General features: G+C 35.2%; 1 protein-coding gene across 9 annotated transcripts in view; it reads left to right on the top strand.

The window, feature by feature from the left end:
• IKZF2 (IKAROS family zinc finger 2) overlaps positions 1 to 16,008 on the top strand; it is a 151,323-nt gene that overhangs the window by 90,512 nt on the left and 44,803 nt on the right. For 6 of the 9 annotated variants that reach the window (XM_019668914.1, XM_019668911.1, XM_019668918.1 and 3 more), the window contains exons 4-5: positions 3,785 to 4,051; positions 10,774 to 10,941. In XM_019668914.1, the coding sequence (XP_019524459.1) occupies positions 3,785 to 4,051; positions 10,774 to 10,941 (435 nt within the window). The remainder of the gene's footprint in view (positions 1 to 3,784; positions 4,052 to 10,773; positions 10,942 to 16,008) is intronic. The other 3 variants (XM_019668919.1, XM_019668915.1, XM_019668916.1) reach the window with 1 other exon arrangement.

The following is a 16,008-nucleotide window of genomic DNA, read 5'->3' as shown; positions in this document are numbered from 1 at the left end:
ATTAAAATCTTATTTCACATCTTTTCACTGTTAATAACTTGTTCTGACAAAATATTGCTTTTATTAAGCTGTTATTGCTAGTCAGTATATAATAATCTTTGTAAAGTCCCACAGATATGCCTGAATTTTATATTTTTCATTTCATATCAAGGAAAAATGCTTGAAAACTAAGTCTTAGTGTTGATATTTGTAATAACAAGATTTCATTTCACTCACACTAACAACTTCTCACCTTTATAGAAATTAGTCCGTTTATGAAAAGGTCTTCCTGTTACCAAATTGTAAAAGAAATGCCATATAAGAAGAGTGAGAATTTAATTCCAAAGCTTTGATAACTAATGTATTTAGTTATTATATAATGAATAATAGTTACAATAGCTTTATATATTATAGCAACAAATAATCGCAATGACTCTATTAATATATAAAATGTAGCTTAGAGTGTACTTAGTCTTACCAAACACCTGAATTTCATCATTAATGAGTTAAACTATTAGGTGCTCTGCATTAATTAGAAACATCTTAAATAGTGAAAATAAATTATGGGAGAATTTCTTTTATATTCTTTGAGTACGGAATTTTTTTCTATTTCACAGTTAAAATTTAAAGACAATATCTTTTAACTAATTGTTTTTCATCCTAGAATTTCAACAGTATTTTAGTGAGTTGGGTTATAAATTAATTAGGATGGGATTTTGTTTATCCATAGGGGACCATATGGATAATTTAATCTATTGAAATTTAGTTTGACTCAAAAACAGCTTTATCTAAAAAATAGCTTATCTAAAAAAAAATCTAGATATACATTTCCTCATTCCCTGAAATGGAGTGCTGGTAGTCTTTGCATTCATTAAATGTATCTTGTTAGTTGTTGACTAGTGTAGGGATATAAATGATGGTATTCCTGTGAAGCTTGCAATCTTTAGTACATCTTAATATAAATGTATGGGACAATTTGCCTATAGGTTGATATATGAAGTAATGCTACATTAAAGTCATACTTTTTATTTGTTCTCTTCTGATTTTTTTCTTTAAATGACAATTATGAGTGAAATATGTATGGTATCCAAATAGTGTTTTACCCATATTAGAAAAATCTTCCTTCCCAGAAAAAAATATCATGGGTTAATTTATTGGAGTATGGGAAAACCTATTGTAGCAAGATGCAGAATCCAGAAGCCATATTGTAAACTTTAAAAATTCAAAATGTACAGTTAGCATGCATGCCAAAAATACCCTTGAATAAAAAGATAAACCAAAATATTTGCAAAACATATCAAACACAGGGCTAAGTTCCTAGTATATAAACATTTAACTTAAGTGAGAAAAGAGTAACAATCTAGAAAAATGGGCAAAGAACTTTGATAGTTCTCAAAAATACCCCCAAACCCAAAATTTAAACATTGAAAAAGATGTACAACTCACTCTTAAAAAAATGCAGATTAAAAACTAGAATAAGATACGAATTATTATCAGATTGACAGCTCTGTTTGGTATGATACACAATGTCTCTAATAACAATAAATAAGAAATAATGTTAAATTTCTATTGATAGAACCTGGATGGATAAAGCACAGTACATTTGTAAAATGGACTTTGTGCAGGTATTAAAAAGAACAGTATAGGTTTCCATGTACTAATATGGAAGATATTAAACAGATAGTAAAGATTAAAGCGAAGTTAAAGTCAGGTGAGTTGTACAGTCCAATATGTGTAAAAAAGAGAGACCACACATACATACACATACATGTACATACACAATACTGAACTAGAAAATGAGGATAATGATTGCATTTGAGACCGGAACTGAGGGATGGTGAACTTTGAGTAGACGAGACTTTTTATTTTTTTAGTCTTTATGTTGATTATTTTTTTACTATGTTCATGAATTCTTTAAACATAAAACAATTTTAAAGAAAGAAAATTCTCAATCAATTAAGTAAGACACCTAACTGAACGCTGTCTGAAATACCTCCTATATGCCACCACACATTTCGTGATTTTGTTGGGGATACTAAGATAGATAAAATATTGTCCCTACCCTTTTCAACAATCAGTAAAGCAGCACTGATTTGTAAATAGGGTAAAACTCAATGTGGTAGATGCTCTGTTAGAGAAGGGGCCAGGAAGGCTATGCATATATTCCTTTAGATCTCAGAATAGTTTACATATTAGAAGTCAATTGATCTGTGCAGTCCCCTGATGGAATAGAGCACTGTAGGTCCAGAGAAAAATAATAGCTAAGCCCATTTTCTATGTTTACTCATTTAATGCTCACATTAATTAGCCCTGGGAAGTGAGTGCCATGTCAACAGAGGACATAGAGAATTTAAGTAACTGGCAGAAGGTGACGTTGCTTGTACCAAGTGCCATTGCTCATAGTCAGATCCAGGCAGTCTCATGATAGGATCCTCCCTCTTAGTAGCTAAACTCTCCAGTTCAAACTTTATTCTGTAGTCTGAATTCATCTCCACTCTGCAAATGAAATACATGAGTCAGAGGTTAAATGATTAGTTCAAGATTATCCTGCTAGTCAATGTCAAAGCCAGTTAGTGTCATAGTAGAGATCGTTCTCAGGAGTAAATCCAGTGACCTCCTCACTGTACCTCACTGCCTCTCATCGATAGGGGCATTCCAAGGAGGGGACGGGGAAGAGCCCTTCCGATGACACTCCCAGTCATAAGTACCAATGACAAATCTCAGAATGTGTGGTTTCTCTAAGAAAACAATTGCAGTAAAGAGAACTGACTTCCTTTTTATGAAAATATTTCCTCTATTCAAGTAATACCAAATAATTTGTTTTGCTCAGTAACTTTGATATGATTTCTTAAGAAGTTTTCAAGATCACTGGATAAAGAAAAAACAAAAACCTGGTATTCGTTTCAAACTTGCTTCTGCTTTGTGTAAAGACTCTGTCAGCAATCCAGAATGAGGGCTGTGCTCACAAAATTCCAACTTTTCTGTGGGATGATCCAAAAACAGCAAACAGAAGGCATTCAATTTCTTAACCGTCACAAGTGCGTGCACGCATGCTATGCCATTCCTGTCATTCACTGCTTTCTGGTGTGCACCCTTTAAAGCTGGATTACTTTGGTTTGCAGACGAGTATGTTCCATGGAGAACTTTTTTCATGTAGGAAAGAAAAGCCGAGTCCCTTAAGAGTACGTGAGCTGTGTGTACTCTGCCCTCCATTTATAGAGCTCTTAACTGAATGTATGTGTTTAGTCTGATTTTAGGGTATTTGCCTTGACTGTGTGCCTTCATGTATCTGAAGACATTTGCTAGATTAAGATCCTGAGTTATTTCTCTTGCTCAGTTCAGAAGCAGGTTTACACACGTACGCTGATATAAAAAGACTATGAAGTGTATATACCTATACAATGATTGTTAAATTAAGAAGAGGTATGGCTCAGTGGATTAAGCGGTATCTAATCTTGTCCCTTCTATAATCCTACCTCAATCTCAGTAACCTTAGTAACAAACTGGAAAGCCAATACAAGAATTATTTAGAGACTTGCCTTAAAAGTATATAACTGAGTTAAAGAAGTGCATGGATGCAGAAATCAAGTGTTATTCTGTTTACCTAGAGCTTTCCTGAGCCATCTCCACCTTCGTGCCAAAGCTTTACTAAAAATATCAGAGTACAGTATGTGTTAACATTGCATCGGTGATGGGTTGTATTCTGCTCAATACAGCGTTCTCAACCATGTTAATAGAATGGCAGTGGGTGGAAGAGAGATGTAGGGGACCACACATTAAATGTCTTCTTCTTTTTCAATTACAGCAAATTCAGTAAAGCTAGAAATGCAGAGTGATGAAGAGTGTGACAGGAAACCCCTGAGCCGAGAAGACGAGATCAGGGGCCATGATGAGGGTAGCAGCCTAGAAGAACCCCTAATTGAGAGCAGCGAGGTGGCAGACAACAGGAAAGTCCAGGAGCTTCAAGGCGAGGGAGGAATCCGGCTTCCGAATGGTAAACTGAAATGTGACGTCTGTGGCATGGTTTGCATTGGGCCCAATGTGCTTATGGTACATAAAAGGAGTCACACTGGTAAGCAGCTGCAAGAATAACCTGATGACTGCCTGTGACATCTGATGTTGATATTACCTGACATCTATTCTCTTTCCTTTTCATTCAGGGGTGGCAATGATGAAACTCCCTTTTCAGAATACTGCTAGTATTGGATTGCTGAAAAGCAGAGAGTAGCCTGGGTCTTGACTTCCAGCCTTCAAATCTGAATAGCATATCAGAAAAGAAGTTTGGGATTCAGTTTCCACAATTCTTAATATAGCAATAATATGATAAGGGTTCAAAAGGTATAGGAGAATTTCATTGTGTAACTTAATCTTTTGTATTTCTATACATATTTTACCATACCCATGGGCAGGTAATATAGTTTGCTAGCTAAACGTTTATATTATAAAAGGGTACTTATGTATTTATATAGGGTGGATCATTTTCACCTTATCTAGTTAACTTCTTGGAATACAATTTCCAATCCATCTTTGTCTACCATGGGTATCTGTAGTAGGTAGATGCTCCTTTTCCCTAGTTTGAGAATTTTACCGACTTCCTGTAACTTTTTATTATAAACCTGGCAGGGATATATGTAGGGATAGGGTGGTGGGTGGGCAGGTAGGAATCTGTAATCATGAAATAAGGTGAGAAAATAGACCTCAGGTTAATTTAATATATACTTTTAGACATTGGAGTAATGTAAAAAAAACAGCCAGAGGAGGAGGCTTTATTGAAATCTCTTCAAATCCTTTGGCAAAAACCTCCCAAAACAACAAAAACAAAGGAGATTGTGGCAGATTGTTGATTCTTAAAGAAAGTTTCAGGTTCCTATGAAAATTGATTAAAAGGTAATGATCATTTTCACAATAATGCAAAGTAGTACTAGATAGCAAAATATTAACAACTAATACATTCAGAGTTTTAAAATATGATACTCTTTAGAAGAGATAAATTATAATAAATACATTGATTTAAAAGATTGATTTCTAAATAATCAATTTAATAAGGAGGTGCTTAAAACATGAGAGATACAAGTACACTGGAGTCTTTTTAGTCCAAACCTCTCATTTACATATGAAGAAACTGAAGACCAAAACAGTCAAGTGACATGTCCATATTCCTTATGTAGTTAAGGGCGTTGTGTGGATAGATCCAAGGTTTTATGATGCCCAGAGCGGTTGTGTTCCCATATACTCTGCTTGGCATGTCAGTACATTTTTTGATGAGGCATTGCTATAAGTCCTATACTTTAAAAATTATAACGAGAAGTTACACGTTAAAATCCGTGTTATTTTAATAAAAATCATCTACTTTAGAGCCTATACTTATTCCAACCATACTGTCAGTTATATTTTTATTTTTTTGTTTTGAATTTCCTTTTTAAATAACATTTTTTAAATATGTGTATTTAAAATTTTACAGTAATATTTATATTACTAGTGCAAACGTCTTTTTTTTTCTTTTAATTTTTAAAAATGTTTCATGAAAAAGTGGAAAGATCAAGCCTGGACATGATATTTGATAAGAAAAGAAAGGAAAAGACTGTAAAAGAATGAGTCTGCGTTTCTTCCATGCTCGTGAAATAATGCTAATTGCAGTTCTAAAAGAAGAATTCCACAAAGTTATAATGTATTCATTATCTCAGAGTGATTATATTAAGGAAGACAACACTCGTTCAAATGTCTAACTTCTCCCATCTAGCAGCATACAGACTAAGCAAAATTAGTCTAAAGACTTTTCAGTTAAATTGCATATAGTGTTCTTTTTAAGGCTGAAAAGTATACTTTTTTAAAAACAATTTTTGTAAGATTTTTAAAATAAACCTTTTATGGTCTGAGTTAAGAAAATTCAAAGACTAAGTATGTTCTCTCGAAAATTTAGGTTCATCAGTGTTTCATTGTATCTGCAGTGATTTTTCATGAAGATTGTTTTTGTAAACACAGTTATAATTGCAAACCTGCTGTACTGTCCATTTGATATTTACTACAGTAGTAGAGTTGAATTATTTTGATTCTGAAGTCATGTAAGTGACATGGAGAATGTTTCCAGATAGTTACACAGATTGCTATTAAGTCCTAGGAATAGGAGATTCACTCAACTAGTAAGGCAAGGAAAAGAGACTAAACCATTTGAAGTACCCTTGCAACTCTATGAACTATTATTGTTATTAAATATTTATTGGAGTGTTGTGAAAAGTATTACACTTTCCTCAGATCTGGAAGGTTAGAGGTAATAGCTATTCATAGAGGAACTTGGGATAGCTTCCACACATTGTTGACCTTGAAATTGTGATATATCTTTAAATTAGCTATTTTATATGAATTTCTGATGACCCAGTTTATATATCTGAGTGGGTCATGACATTTTCTCCTCCATTTTAGCACTATGAGAATAGAAAGTCTATTTGTATTTCTTTAATTTAAAGTACATTGAAAAAATGCAGTCAGAATCTAGTCATTAGCCAAATGTTTTCTCCTTATTATCATGAACTACTGTGTTCATTTTAGAGGTTCCCATGCTCACCAGTTATTTATAGCTAGTATAAAAGGCACTGTCTTAAGTACTTATAAAGCCTTTGGGAAACATACGTTCTTGTGTTTTTAGCTCACAAAACATCTAATATAAAATTGATAGTGAAAAAAGATACACAACCACCCAATTCATTGAAATGACATGCAGTGTCAGATCTAATTTACTTCTTCTCCTTCCTCTTTCATACTCTACTAAAGTGCCAATTGCAGTGTCTTATTAATTGCTTGGTGTTATTTCTTTGGTATTGCTACTTTAGTAGGTAATCAGGTAATATTGTCATTGGATACTCCAGGCATTCTTCACTGGGGATACAGGGAGAAGAAAACAAGGGTAGTCAATCAATTCAAGCATAAACATGTATTGATGCAAACATTATAAATACAGAATATCCTTAATTTTGCCCCTCTTTGGGGGTAGAGTACTCCCATCTTTGTAACTTCAAGTATGCTGCAGCTTTGTGGAGCCTTTCTCTTGTTCCAAGGCCCTCTTTACAAGTGCTTAGGATTTTTCCAATTTATAGGTGGTGGTTCTGTACAACACAGGAACACTCTCTGTCTTTGATCCACTAAAGCAAATTGATGCATGTGCACTTGAATTTCAATTTAGTATTTTAACACAGATCTAGAAATGTGTTTATAAAAGTTCATAAAATATTGAAATATAATTTATTTCATAATAAGAATAATAAATAACTTCATCCAGTGAATAACTAAAAACAGTCCTTGAGTAGATTAGTAGATTGAGTAAAAAAAACCAAACCAAACGAAAACAATAATAAGAATGGAAATGAAGGATAGCATAGCTACATCATAATTGTTTCCCTAGGTCCTGAGTTTTTAGTCTAGACTTTTGTACTCACTGCAGAGGGATTAGTTATCACAGATACAATAGCTAACTTTGATTTTTTTGAATTGGATTACTCTATAATGTCACTAATATTTCGTAAATTTGTGGTTTTTTTCCTGAAATTTGCTTTTATTTACATCTCAAAAAGTATATGATTAATATTTTTTCAGACAAGGTCTAAAGTCTAAGCTGACTTAAAAAGGACTAATTGATACAATCTATTTATTAAAGAGAAAACAAATTATAAAAACTAATAATTGAGATGCGTTGCTTCAAGTTACACACACAACATAGGCACTTAACTGAACTTTTTGCTTGATTATCAGATCATGTTACACATATTTCTCTAATGCCTAGGGCAGGAAAATCCCAAAACATTTAATAAGAAGATTTCTCACATGTTACAGGGATGGCGTTTTAGAAAAAAATTAGTCAATCCACTTATTTTTGATTTTTTATTAAGCAGATTTGGCTATATCTCCTCCATTTGGATTTTCCTGGAATATCACTATGTATACTTAAAAAAAAAAGTCTCATAAATTAAACTCAGTTTTTATCCTTGTCTCCAACAGTAGTCTTATTGTTTCCACTATAATTCCACGAGATTTAGTGTGGCACACATGCAAAAAAACCAGAGGATTGTTGAATTAATTATCATTTACATAATCAAGGCATTAGGAGTAGTTAAGCTTATTTCAGCCCAAAATGAGTAAAGCCATAGAATTAGTATCCAAGAATTAAAAAAAAAAAAATCAAAACTTACTTCATGTAAAGCAGGTCAGTATTCCTCAAAGGTTCATCTGATTGAAATCAAAGTGCATTGTTAGCATTGTCTCCTCCTTTTTATCCAGAATTGGAGCATGACCGCTCACCTCCATCATGCTTCTTTCTTGACGTCACATGGCCGTGGGAACACAGTTAGCAAATGCCTCCATACGCAGACTCATACACTCAGCATCACGGCAGCATTTCCTGATACACCCAGACCCCTTTCTATTTCTCCTGCACCTTCAAGGATAATTGTATCAATTCAGAAGCAATTCTTGTTAAAATGTATTTGTAGCTATCTGGAATATTGTGTAAATGTAAAAATTAAATTACTCTTTCATTAGTCTCATAAAGTTCAGTTAGATGAATTAAAAAATTATTTTTAAAAACAGTTGTCCTTATTAATTTTTTTAGATTAGCATCATTTTGAAAGATACATTCAGTTCTTTAAATTAGAAATTTAGAAATATTTCAATTGTAGGAGGCTTAAAGAAAATATATTTAGCATGACTGGAGTATTTTCCAAAGGCAAACATGATTTCAGATGTTTTTGTTCACTACCCTAATTTAATTAGTTTTAAAGCTATTGCACACTAATTTGTTACTTGCCTGGGAAACCCCACCTAGACAGATTTCAAAAGTAAAATATTTGGAGTGAAAATTATACTTTACATCTGCTATTTTTCTACTGTCTAAAAAGTTAATTTCATGAAGAAAGTGCCTCCTCCTTCCTTTTTATTACTAACTCTGTGGTAGGGGTGCGGGGTAGAAAATCCTGATTTTAAAAAGTTTCAGACTGCTGTTGCATTGAAAAAATGTCAAAGAATTAAGTTGTGTGTGTGTGTGTGTATGTGTGTGTGCGCATATGTGTAAAATAAAAAGGTTTAGCAAAATTACTTTTATTTTAAAATGTTGACTATTTTATAAGACTTCAATGAGAGGTTTTAGATAAAATACTTCTCTCTTAAGCTGTATTTAGTATTGATTTAATTTGTCAGTTTTACCAAATGAATCAAAAAAGTTAACTAAGATAAGATTTTAGGTAACTTTAACATGATAAATAATTTTTTTCAATCTGATTCATCAGTATAGGACAATTTGTAAACTTAGCTCAGAAGATCTGCAGATTTCTTAAGAAAAAACCTTAACTTCACTATGCACATACAGATTACACTTTTTTGGTATGCAAGCCATTAAGTTCCAAAATGAGCAAGTACTACAGAATTTGAGATACATCTGATATATCCATTTTTCAGTTTCTTTAGTTTATAACAAATCTATATGATAGAATGTGCAGTGGCAGCTGTTAGAAAGGCACCACAGTTTATCTTCTTTATGCTTCCTAGCTTTCTTTAATAAAAAGAATTGCTGAGATTGCATTATATTAAAGGTCCCCCCCAAAATATTGGGGTTTTATTATTCACTATTATGAATGTTTCAGTTACAGATATGAAACATGATCATTCAGTTCAAAAAAATTTTAACTATCAAAATTATAATCATCTCACCTCAAGTACAGAAATGGTCCAGTTCAACAAAAGGAATTATTTTTTAATTTAATTTTTATTCTAAACTTTGAGCTTCAATATATTTGTACTATTTATATATTAATTTATAATATATTTCATGTCTATCTTTAGAGATAGACAAACTTATAGTATTGTTTTCATGGTTTGATTAATGTTATCAGTTTGATCCACTTGCCTGTTTTCCTGCTTCATCAACTACATGTTTTTATGTTTGATGACATTGGTGACAGCCAATTGGTGGCAACAGACTGATAATTATGGCTTAAACAGTTTTATAGCAATATCAGTAATAGGAAAAAAGATCCCTATCAAACGAATTATTTTTACAACCAAAAGAGAATATACAGGAGATGCCTGAATGAATGATTTTTGTGGATTTTTCCCTGATTATATAATGAAATGTTGCCAAAGGTTTTACTGTTAGTGACTAGGAGAATTGAGAGAGATCTGAGCTATATTTGGAGATTTTTGGTAATGAGCTTTGTAACCTGGTTCATTCACTGAACCTCTTTGGTCCCCTGATAAGAAAGTTATCAGCTAAATGATAGAGTTAGATTAAAGGGCCCTTTCAACTCAAAATTTATGTAATTTTTAAAGATTATAGTACAGTAAAGAGAGCAAGATATAGTGAAACTGACCAAGATTCAATTATCATCTTTAGTACTTATTAGCTCTGTGACTGTAATCACATAGTTTGATAGTTGAATCTCAATTTTTTAATTTGTAAATTGAAATTATAGAATAATGTTCATGACTACTAATGTTATTATGAGGGCTGAAATATTGTATGTAAAGCAACCAGTAAGGTCAGTCTAGTTGTTCAGCCAATTGAACACCATTGCTATTCTTTTGAATCAATGACAGGAATCCTGTCAAAATTTATATGAAGAGGGGAAACTGCCCATGATGTAAAGTTTGAGACGATTAGCAAAGCAGATTCTAGGAGGGCAAAGGTTAGCTGACTTAGGAGGGGGATGGAGCCCCTCCGCACAGAGCACTGGCTCTGGTTAACTGTGGATGCTGAGTCAGTCCCTTGCACGTAACCTGCTTGATGCCTGTCACCTGTCTTCCTTTCCGCAGGCGAACGTCCCTTCCACTGTAACCAGTGTGGAGCTTCGTTTACTCAGAAGGGCAACCTTCTGAGACACATAAAGTTACACTCTGGAGAGAAGCCGTTCAAATGTCCTTTCTGTAGCTATGCCTGTAGAAGAAGGGACGCCCTCACAGGACACCTCAGGACCCACTCTGGTAAGTGCCAGCGACCCTTCGAGAAGGAAGCTCAAATCTGAGAATTCAGGCGAGCGCTACAGAGTAATACCAAGTAACTTAGAGCACTGGTACATAGCCGGGGATGAACTGGATAATAGTTTTGTTTGTGTACATCGAATAGCTGATAAATCTTGTAGGATGCATGTGGCCTTCCTTTGTATAGACTTCTAGACTTGGCAGAAAGGAGCAGTGTTAACTGAAGTGTCGCGTATTTCAAGCCAATGAAGGAAATAGTTGTTCCATAAGTTTTCTGTGGTTTTTGATATTGTAATGATTAGCACAATAATTATTAGTTAATCCAGGATAATGGAAAATCTAGTGAAATATCATAGTTCCATGCTGATGTTACGTAGAGGAGATGAAAGCCATGATATTTTGTGACTGATAGTGCCCAGGCTGGGACCTCTGTGGGAAATCAAATATTCCGATTTTTAAACTTGAAAATAGGCTCACTAGAAAATTTGCTGTTAGGGTGTCATATTTTATCTTAAACCCCCTTGTTTCTTTAACTCTCCACCTATAGTCGCTGCATGCTCTATGAAACTTTTCTCTGCTTCGAAAATCATCATTAAAAATCTGGAATAAGAATGATTTTTTAAAAATGCTAAAATATAGTACATAAAACAGTGATTAGAAATCTGAATTAATCTCATTTGATTATTACATGAATTTCCATAACCAAGAAGTTAAAGGTGAAAAATTAATATGGAATACTCTCAAGCAAGTTTTATATGCTCCATCTATCCATAATGACATATTAATTTTTTATTTTAATATGAAAATATAGAAGTGATATTTTATCTACATTTGCATATGGTATTAGAGAGTGCTGTGGATTTTGAGTTATGCTTGCATTATCTTTCTTTACATTTTTTCTATTAATAAGCCTTAAGGCTTTACCTATTTTTTTAACATGAATGTGAAATATATACAACTATTTTAGACATTAACTCAAATTTGGGGCAGTTACAAAAAATGAAATTAATGAAAACATTAAAACAAAATATTTTAAGCATATAGTTTACTTTCCTCCCTGATACAACATAATTCATTCATTTTCAACTATGACATTTTGTGTTTTATTTTGAAATTATGCTATGAAAATTATCTTAAAGTGGTATGGTTTTATTATAAATATATTCTTTATTGAAAGTTACTTTTAAGACATGACAGTTATTTCTTTAGCTATCCATGTTCTCTGGCTTATTATTATGACTTGACCAAGGATTATATAAAACAGATTTTAACATATCTACTGCATAAAATTCTTTCAGTGTCTGTTTTATTCTTTATAAAATTGTGTTGCTTTTAATACCATGGTTTAGTGTACACGTTTCTTTACTTGGGGATTGCTATGTTCTTAGAAGATGCAATGCCTGGAGATGCCTCTGGAAGGCATTCGATATTCATCTTGGATTTTTGTTTCCTTGATTTCCTTTTTGTTCTCTTAACAGATTTATACCTGTGGGTGGTGTCTAACAAGTCAAGACACCTTGGTTTTTGAGTTAGATTAAGCTGGGCAGCAGCAATCAGCTTCTTTATGCAAATTAGGCATGGCCTATCTAGGGGTGCCTGGTTGGTGGGTGATGAAGTGCAGGAAGGGAAAAATGTCCCTCCAAAGTAGGCCCCTCCCACTGGCTTTGGCTAGGCCATCCCCTTAACATTATTTACATTGTTCTATGTAACTGTAAAGTGTGTGTATATAAAATTTGTGTGAAACTGTATATTTTGTAAACAAATACATTGCTGCTTTGAGGTTCCAAAAAAAAAAAAAAAAGAAAAAATGGTCCCTATAACTGCGTGATGATTTTGCAATTTGGTATACAAAATCATGATTTTTGCAGATCTATAAACAGTATATTCAAGCCAGCTAATTAAAGAAAGTTTAGTGGAGTGATGAGAGGGACAGATGTATATCATCCGGCTACTTCGTCAAGCAAGGGATGTTATCAGTTCAGTCATCCTTCCAACTGGAATCTAAAACATTTGCCATCACCTCTGCTTTTCATAATAGATGGAACATAAAGCTGTTAAAGTCCATGCTTCTCTAATTGGTCTGAAAGCTCAAATCGGTCATTATAGTATTCTTTCACTACCAATTCTATCCTCCCCTTACTCCCTTTTCAGCACCTGGGCTGGACAGGTTTCTTTATGTGATGGGTGACCCAAACCTTAATTCCTACAAGTTCTGAGTATCTGGTGGTCCTGCCTTTCCTGGATTACTGTAGTTTTGCAATAACCAGGATTATTGGCCAATTTTTTTTTAAGAGGTGTCCTGAGTTCCAAACATAATTGTTCTTGCCCCTGTTATACAGCAACAACCCCAGATCATCTTGGTACTCAGGAAAAAATACCAACCAATAGCCCACTTTTTCCCCTGTCATTCAGCAGTTTGAGATGCCCCGACGGATCAGAGAGTAGTCTCAGCTTTCAGCACAACAACGGTACCTGAACTCTGAACCCTGGTGGAAACATTCCCTTAGGCACCGAGAGCTCCAAAACCGCCAACCCCAAGGTTTCATTTCAGCACAGGAAGTAAAAATCCTTTCTCTTAGTTACCTGATGTATTTGTATTGTGGCCACTCCTGCCTTAACCTCTTTGTTGTCAGACTCATGCATCGGGGTTGTGGAGGAGATGGCTTTAGGCATATGTCATGTCCTGGAGAACACCCCGAAGCTTCTCCCATTTGGCAACCATACACACATGGACCACTCCACTGGGAGGCTTTTGCACCACTCCATTTAGCCAGGTATGTGTCCGTATGCTAGGACATGAGGTATGACCAGTAAAATATACAGGTTTGAGCCCATTGCTCTAAAATGAATTTCCTGGTTAAAGGCAGTATTTTAAGAAATACCATGGTAATTGGTAAGACGTTCTGTTAAATCCATGTATAGAGAAGCCTGCAAAAGTATTGAAGGAAGGGGAGATAAATCTATATCCTAATATCTATTACTTCCTGTGAGGATAAATTTCTCCCTCCTTCATACTGGAAGGAGTCCAGTGTAACATGCCTGCCACCAATTGACAGGTTAGTCTCCCTGGGGAATGGTGCCGTACTAGGGTCTTAGCATTAGAAAGTTGTGAACTCAGCCGTGGTAGTGAAGTCAGTCAGAGAGGGCAAAGTCTGCCTTGTGGAATTCATACATTGTTTCCATCCCTGCTCCAACTGTGACTTTGTACATAGGCCACTTACTGGAGCAAGCGCCAGGGTAGCTGGGTAAAGAATCTGACCAACATGCATAACATAGATTGTCTGATTGGTTTGAGTCACCCGTCAGATAGTCTTGTCCAGATCACTAAGAGCCTTTTCCACAGTGGAGGGAATTTACACAGGACACCAGGTCATCACGCTGTGTACTCATCCTGAGAGGTTCATCCATATGACTCACCCCCCAGAGCTTCTATCATCAACCTCCCAGTCTTATTCTTCCAAGTCCTTGACCATATGGCCATGCCATGTATCGTACCTCAGAGATCTCTCCTTCCATGCCAAGTGCACAGTCCGCAGCTCTTCTGGGGATATGCTTTTACTCCTGTATTTCGGGGCCAGCCCCCTCAGGGGGCCTATAACACCGTGGTCACAGTTCTTACCAAATAGCATGCAATCCATTTACCAGCTCCATCCATACAGTTTTATCCTCCATGTATGGGTCATTGAGAAACCCCATGAGGTCACAGATGTGGGTTGTGGGGAGATTGTGAAGCAGTAGTAGCAGGTACCAGGGACATGTGAGCTACTTGCTCATGAGGTGCACTTGGGCCTCCCAAACCTGCATAGTCCCAGTTTCGTTTAGCAATGAATTGCTTTTGTGCACATCTTATTAAATGTTATGTCAAGTCAGATACATCTGGTTCATTTTGTGTCGTTTGGGCCATGTAGTCATGTGGGGTCCCGTGGCCTAGGACTCAGTCTTAAACGGAGTCCAATAGCAAGATAGACACAGCTTTTCAAATGCAGAATAGTTATTAGTAGAAGACTGCATGCCTTTACTCCAAAAAAAGAATCTTCACTCGGAGGCTTTTATTGACAAAGATGTTTTACCCCATCCCTGTCTGCCACAGACATTTCCAAAATTCAATGCATTGCTGCATCTTAGAGCCGAAGGTATAGGAGGTACCACAGCAGAGGTATGCTGCAGATCTTTTTCTTGCCCCAGCCCTCTCTCAACACTGACAACCGTGTAGATTACCTACTTCATTGAATATCAGAGCAGCGTACCCAACGTGGGATATCTTTCCTCCAAAATCCAAAGTGAGCACCACATGTGTGCTTTTTCTTCACGAGGAAAGGCGCAAGGCACAGTAATTTGTCAGTTGCTATAGAGGATCAATTTCAACATGCCCAGACCACTAGGCCCGCAACATTTCAGCAATGCTGCAAGTCTCTGAGCTTTTCGTGGAGATTATCTCCTGTCCTCTAGCGTGTATCTTCCTGAGCCATCTTAGGTATTTGCTCCTTCCTGCTCATCAGGTTCAATCAGTAGAATACCATGAATGTAATGTTCCAGCTTGATGTTCTGTGGGATGTCAAGATGAACAAGATTTCTTTGGATGATATTATGACAAAGAGAGAGAGTTGACCTAACCTTAAGGTAAGATAGTGAAAGTATGCTGTTCCTGCAATGTGAAGGCAAACTGCTCCTGATTATCTTTGTTGATAAGGAATTATTTTTAAAAGAAATTGTTAATAACTTCATACCTGGTGTCAGGGGCTATGTTAATATGATCCAGTAAAGATACTGCAGCTAGAACACCATCAGCAGTTGACATTATGATCTGATTAAATCTGCATCCATCCACATGACCATCTAGGTCCTACATTAGCTTAGTAAACAGTTTAAATGGGAATCAGCACCTCAACATCTTTCAGTTTTAGTTTACTATTTTAGGGGAGGTGGTAGTTCTAGGGCTGAGCCCTCCAATATGGCAGTCACTAGCCCATTAGGCGATTAAGCACCTATATATATCCACATGTTGAAATGATAATTCTTATTAAATAAAATATATTAAAATTCCACCTTTAAAAATGTAGCTACTAGTAA

Source organism: Hipposideros armiger, unplaced genomic scaffold (assembly GCF_001890085.2).
Source record: "Hipposideros armiger isolate ML-2016 unplaced genomic scaffold, ASM189008v1 scaffold_543, whole genome shotgun sequence".
Taxonomy (NCBI): Eukaryota; Metazoa; Chordata; class Mammalia; order Chiroptera; family Hipposideridae; genus Hipposideros; species Hipposideros armiger.
Note: the sequence above shows the minus strand (reverse complement) of the source record. Positions and strands in the feature narration are given on the sequence as shown.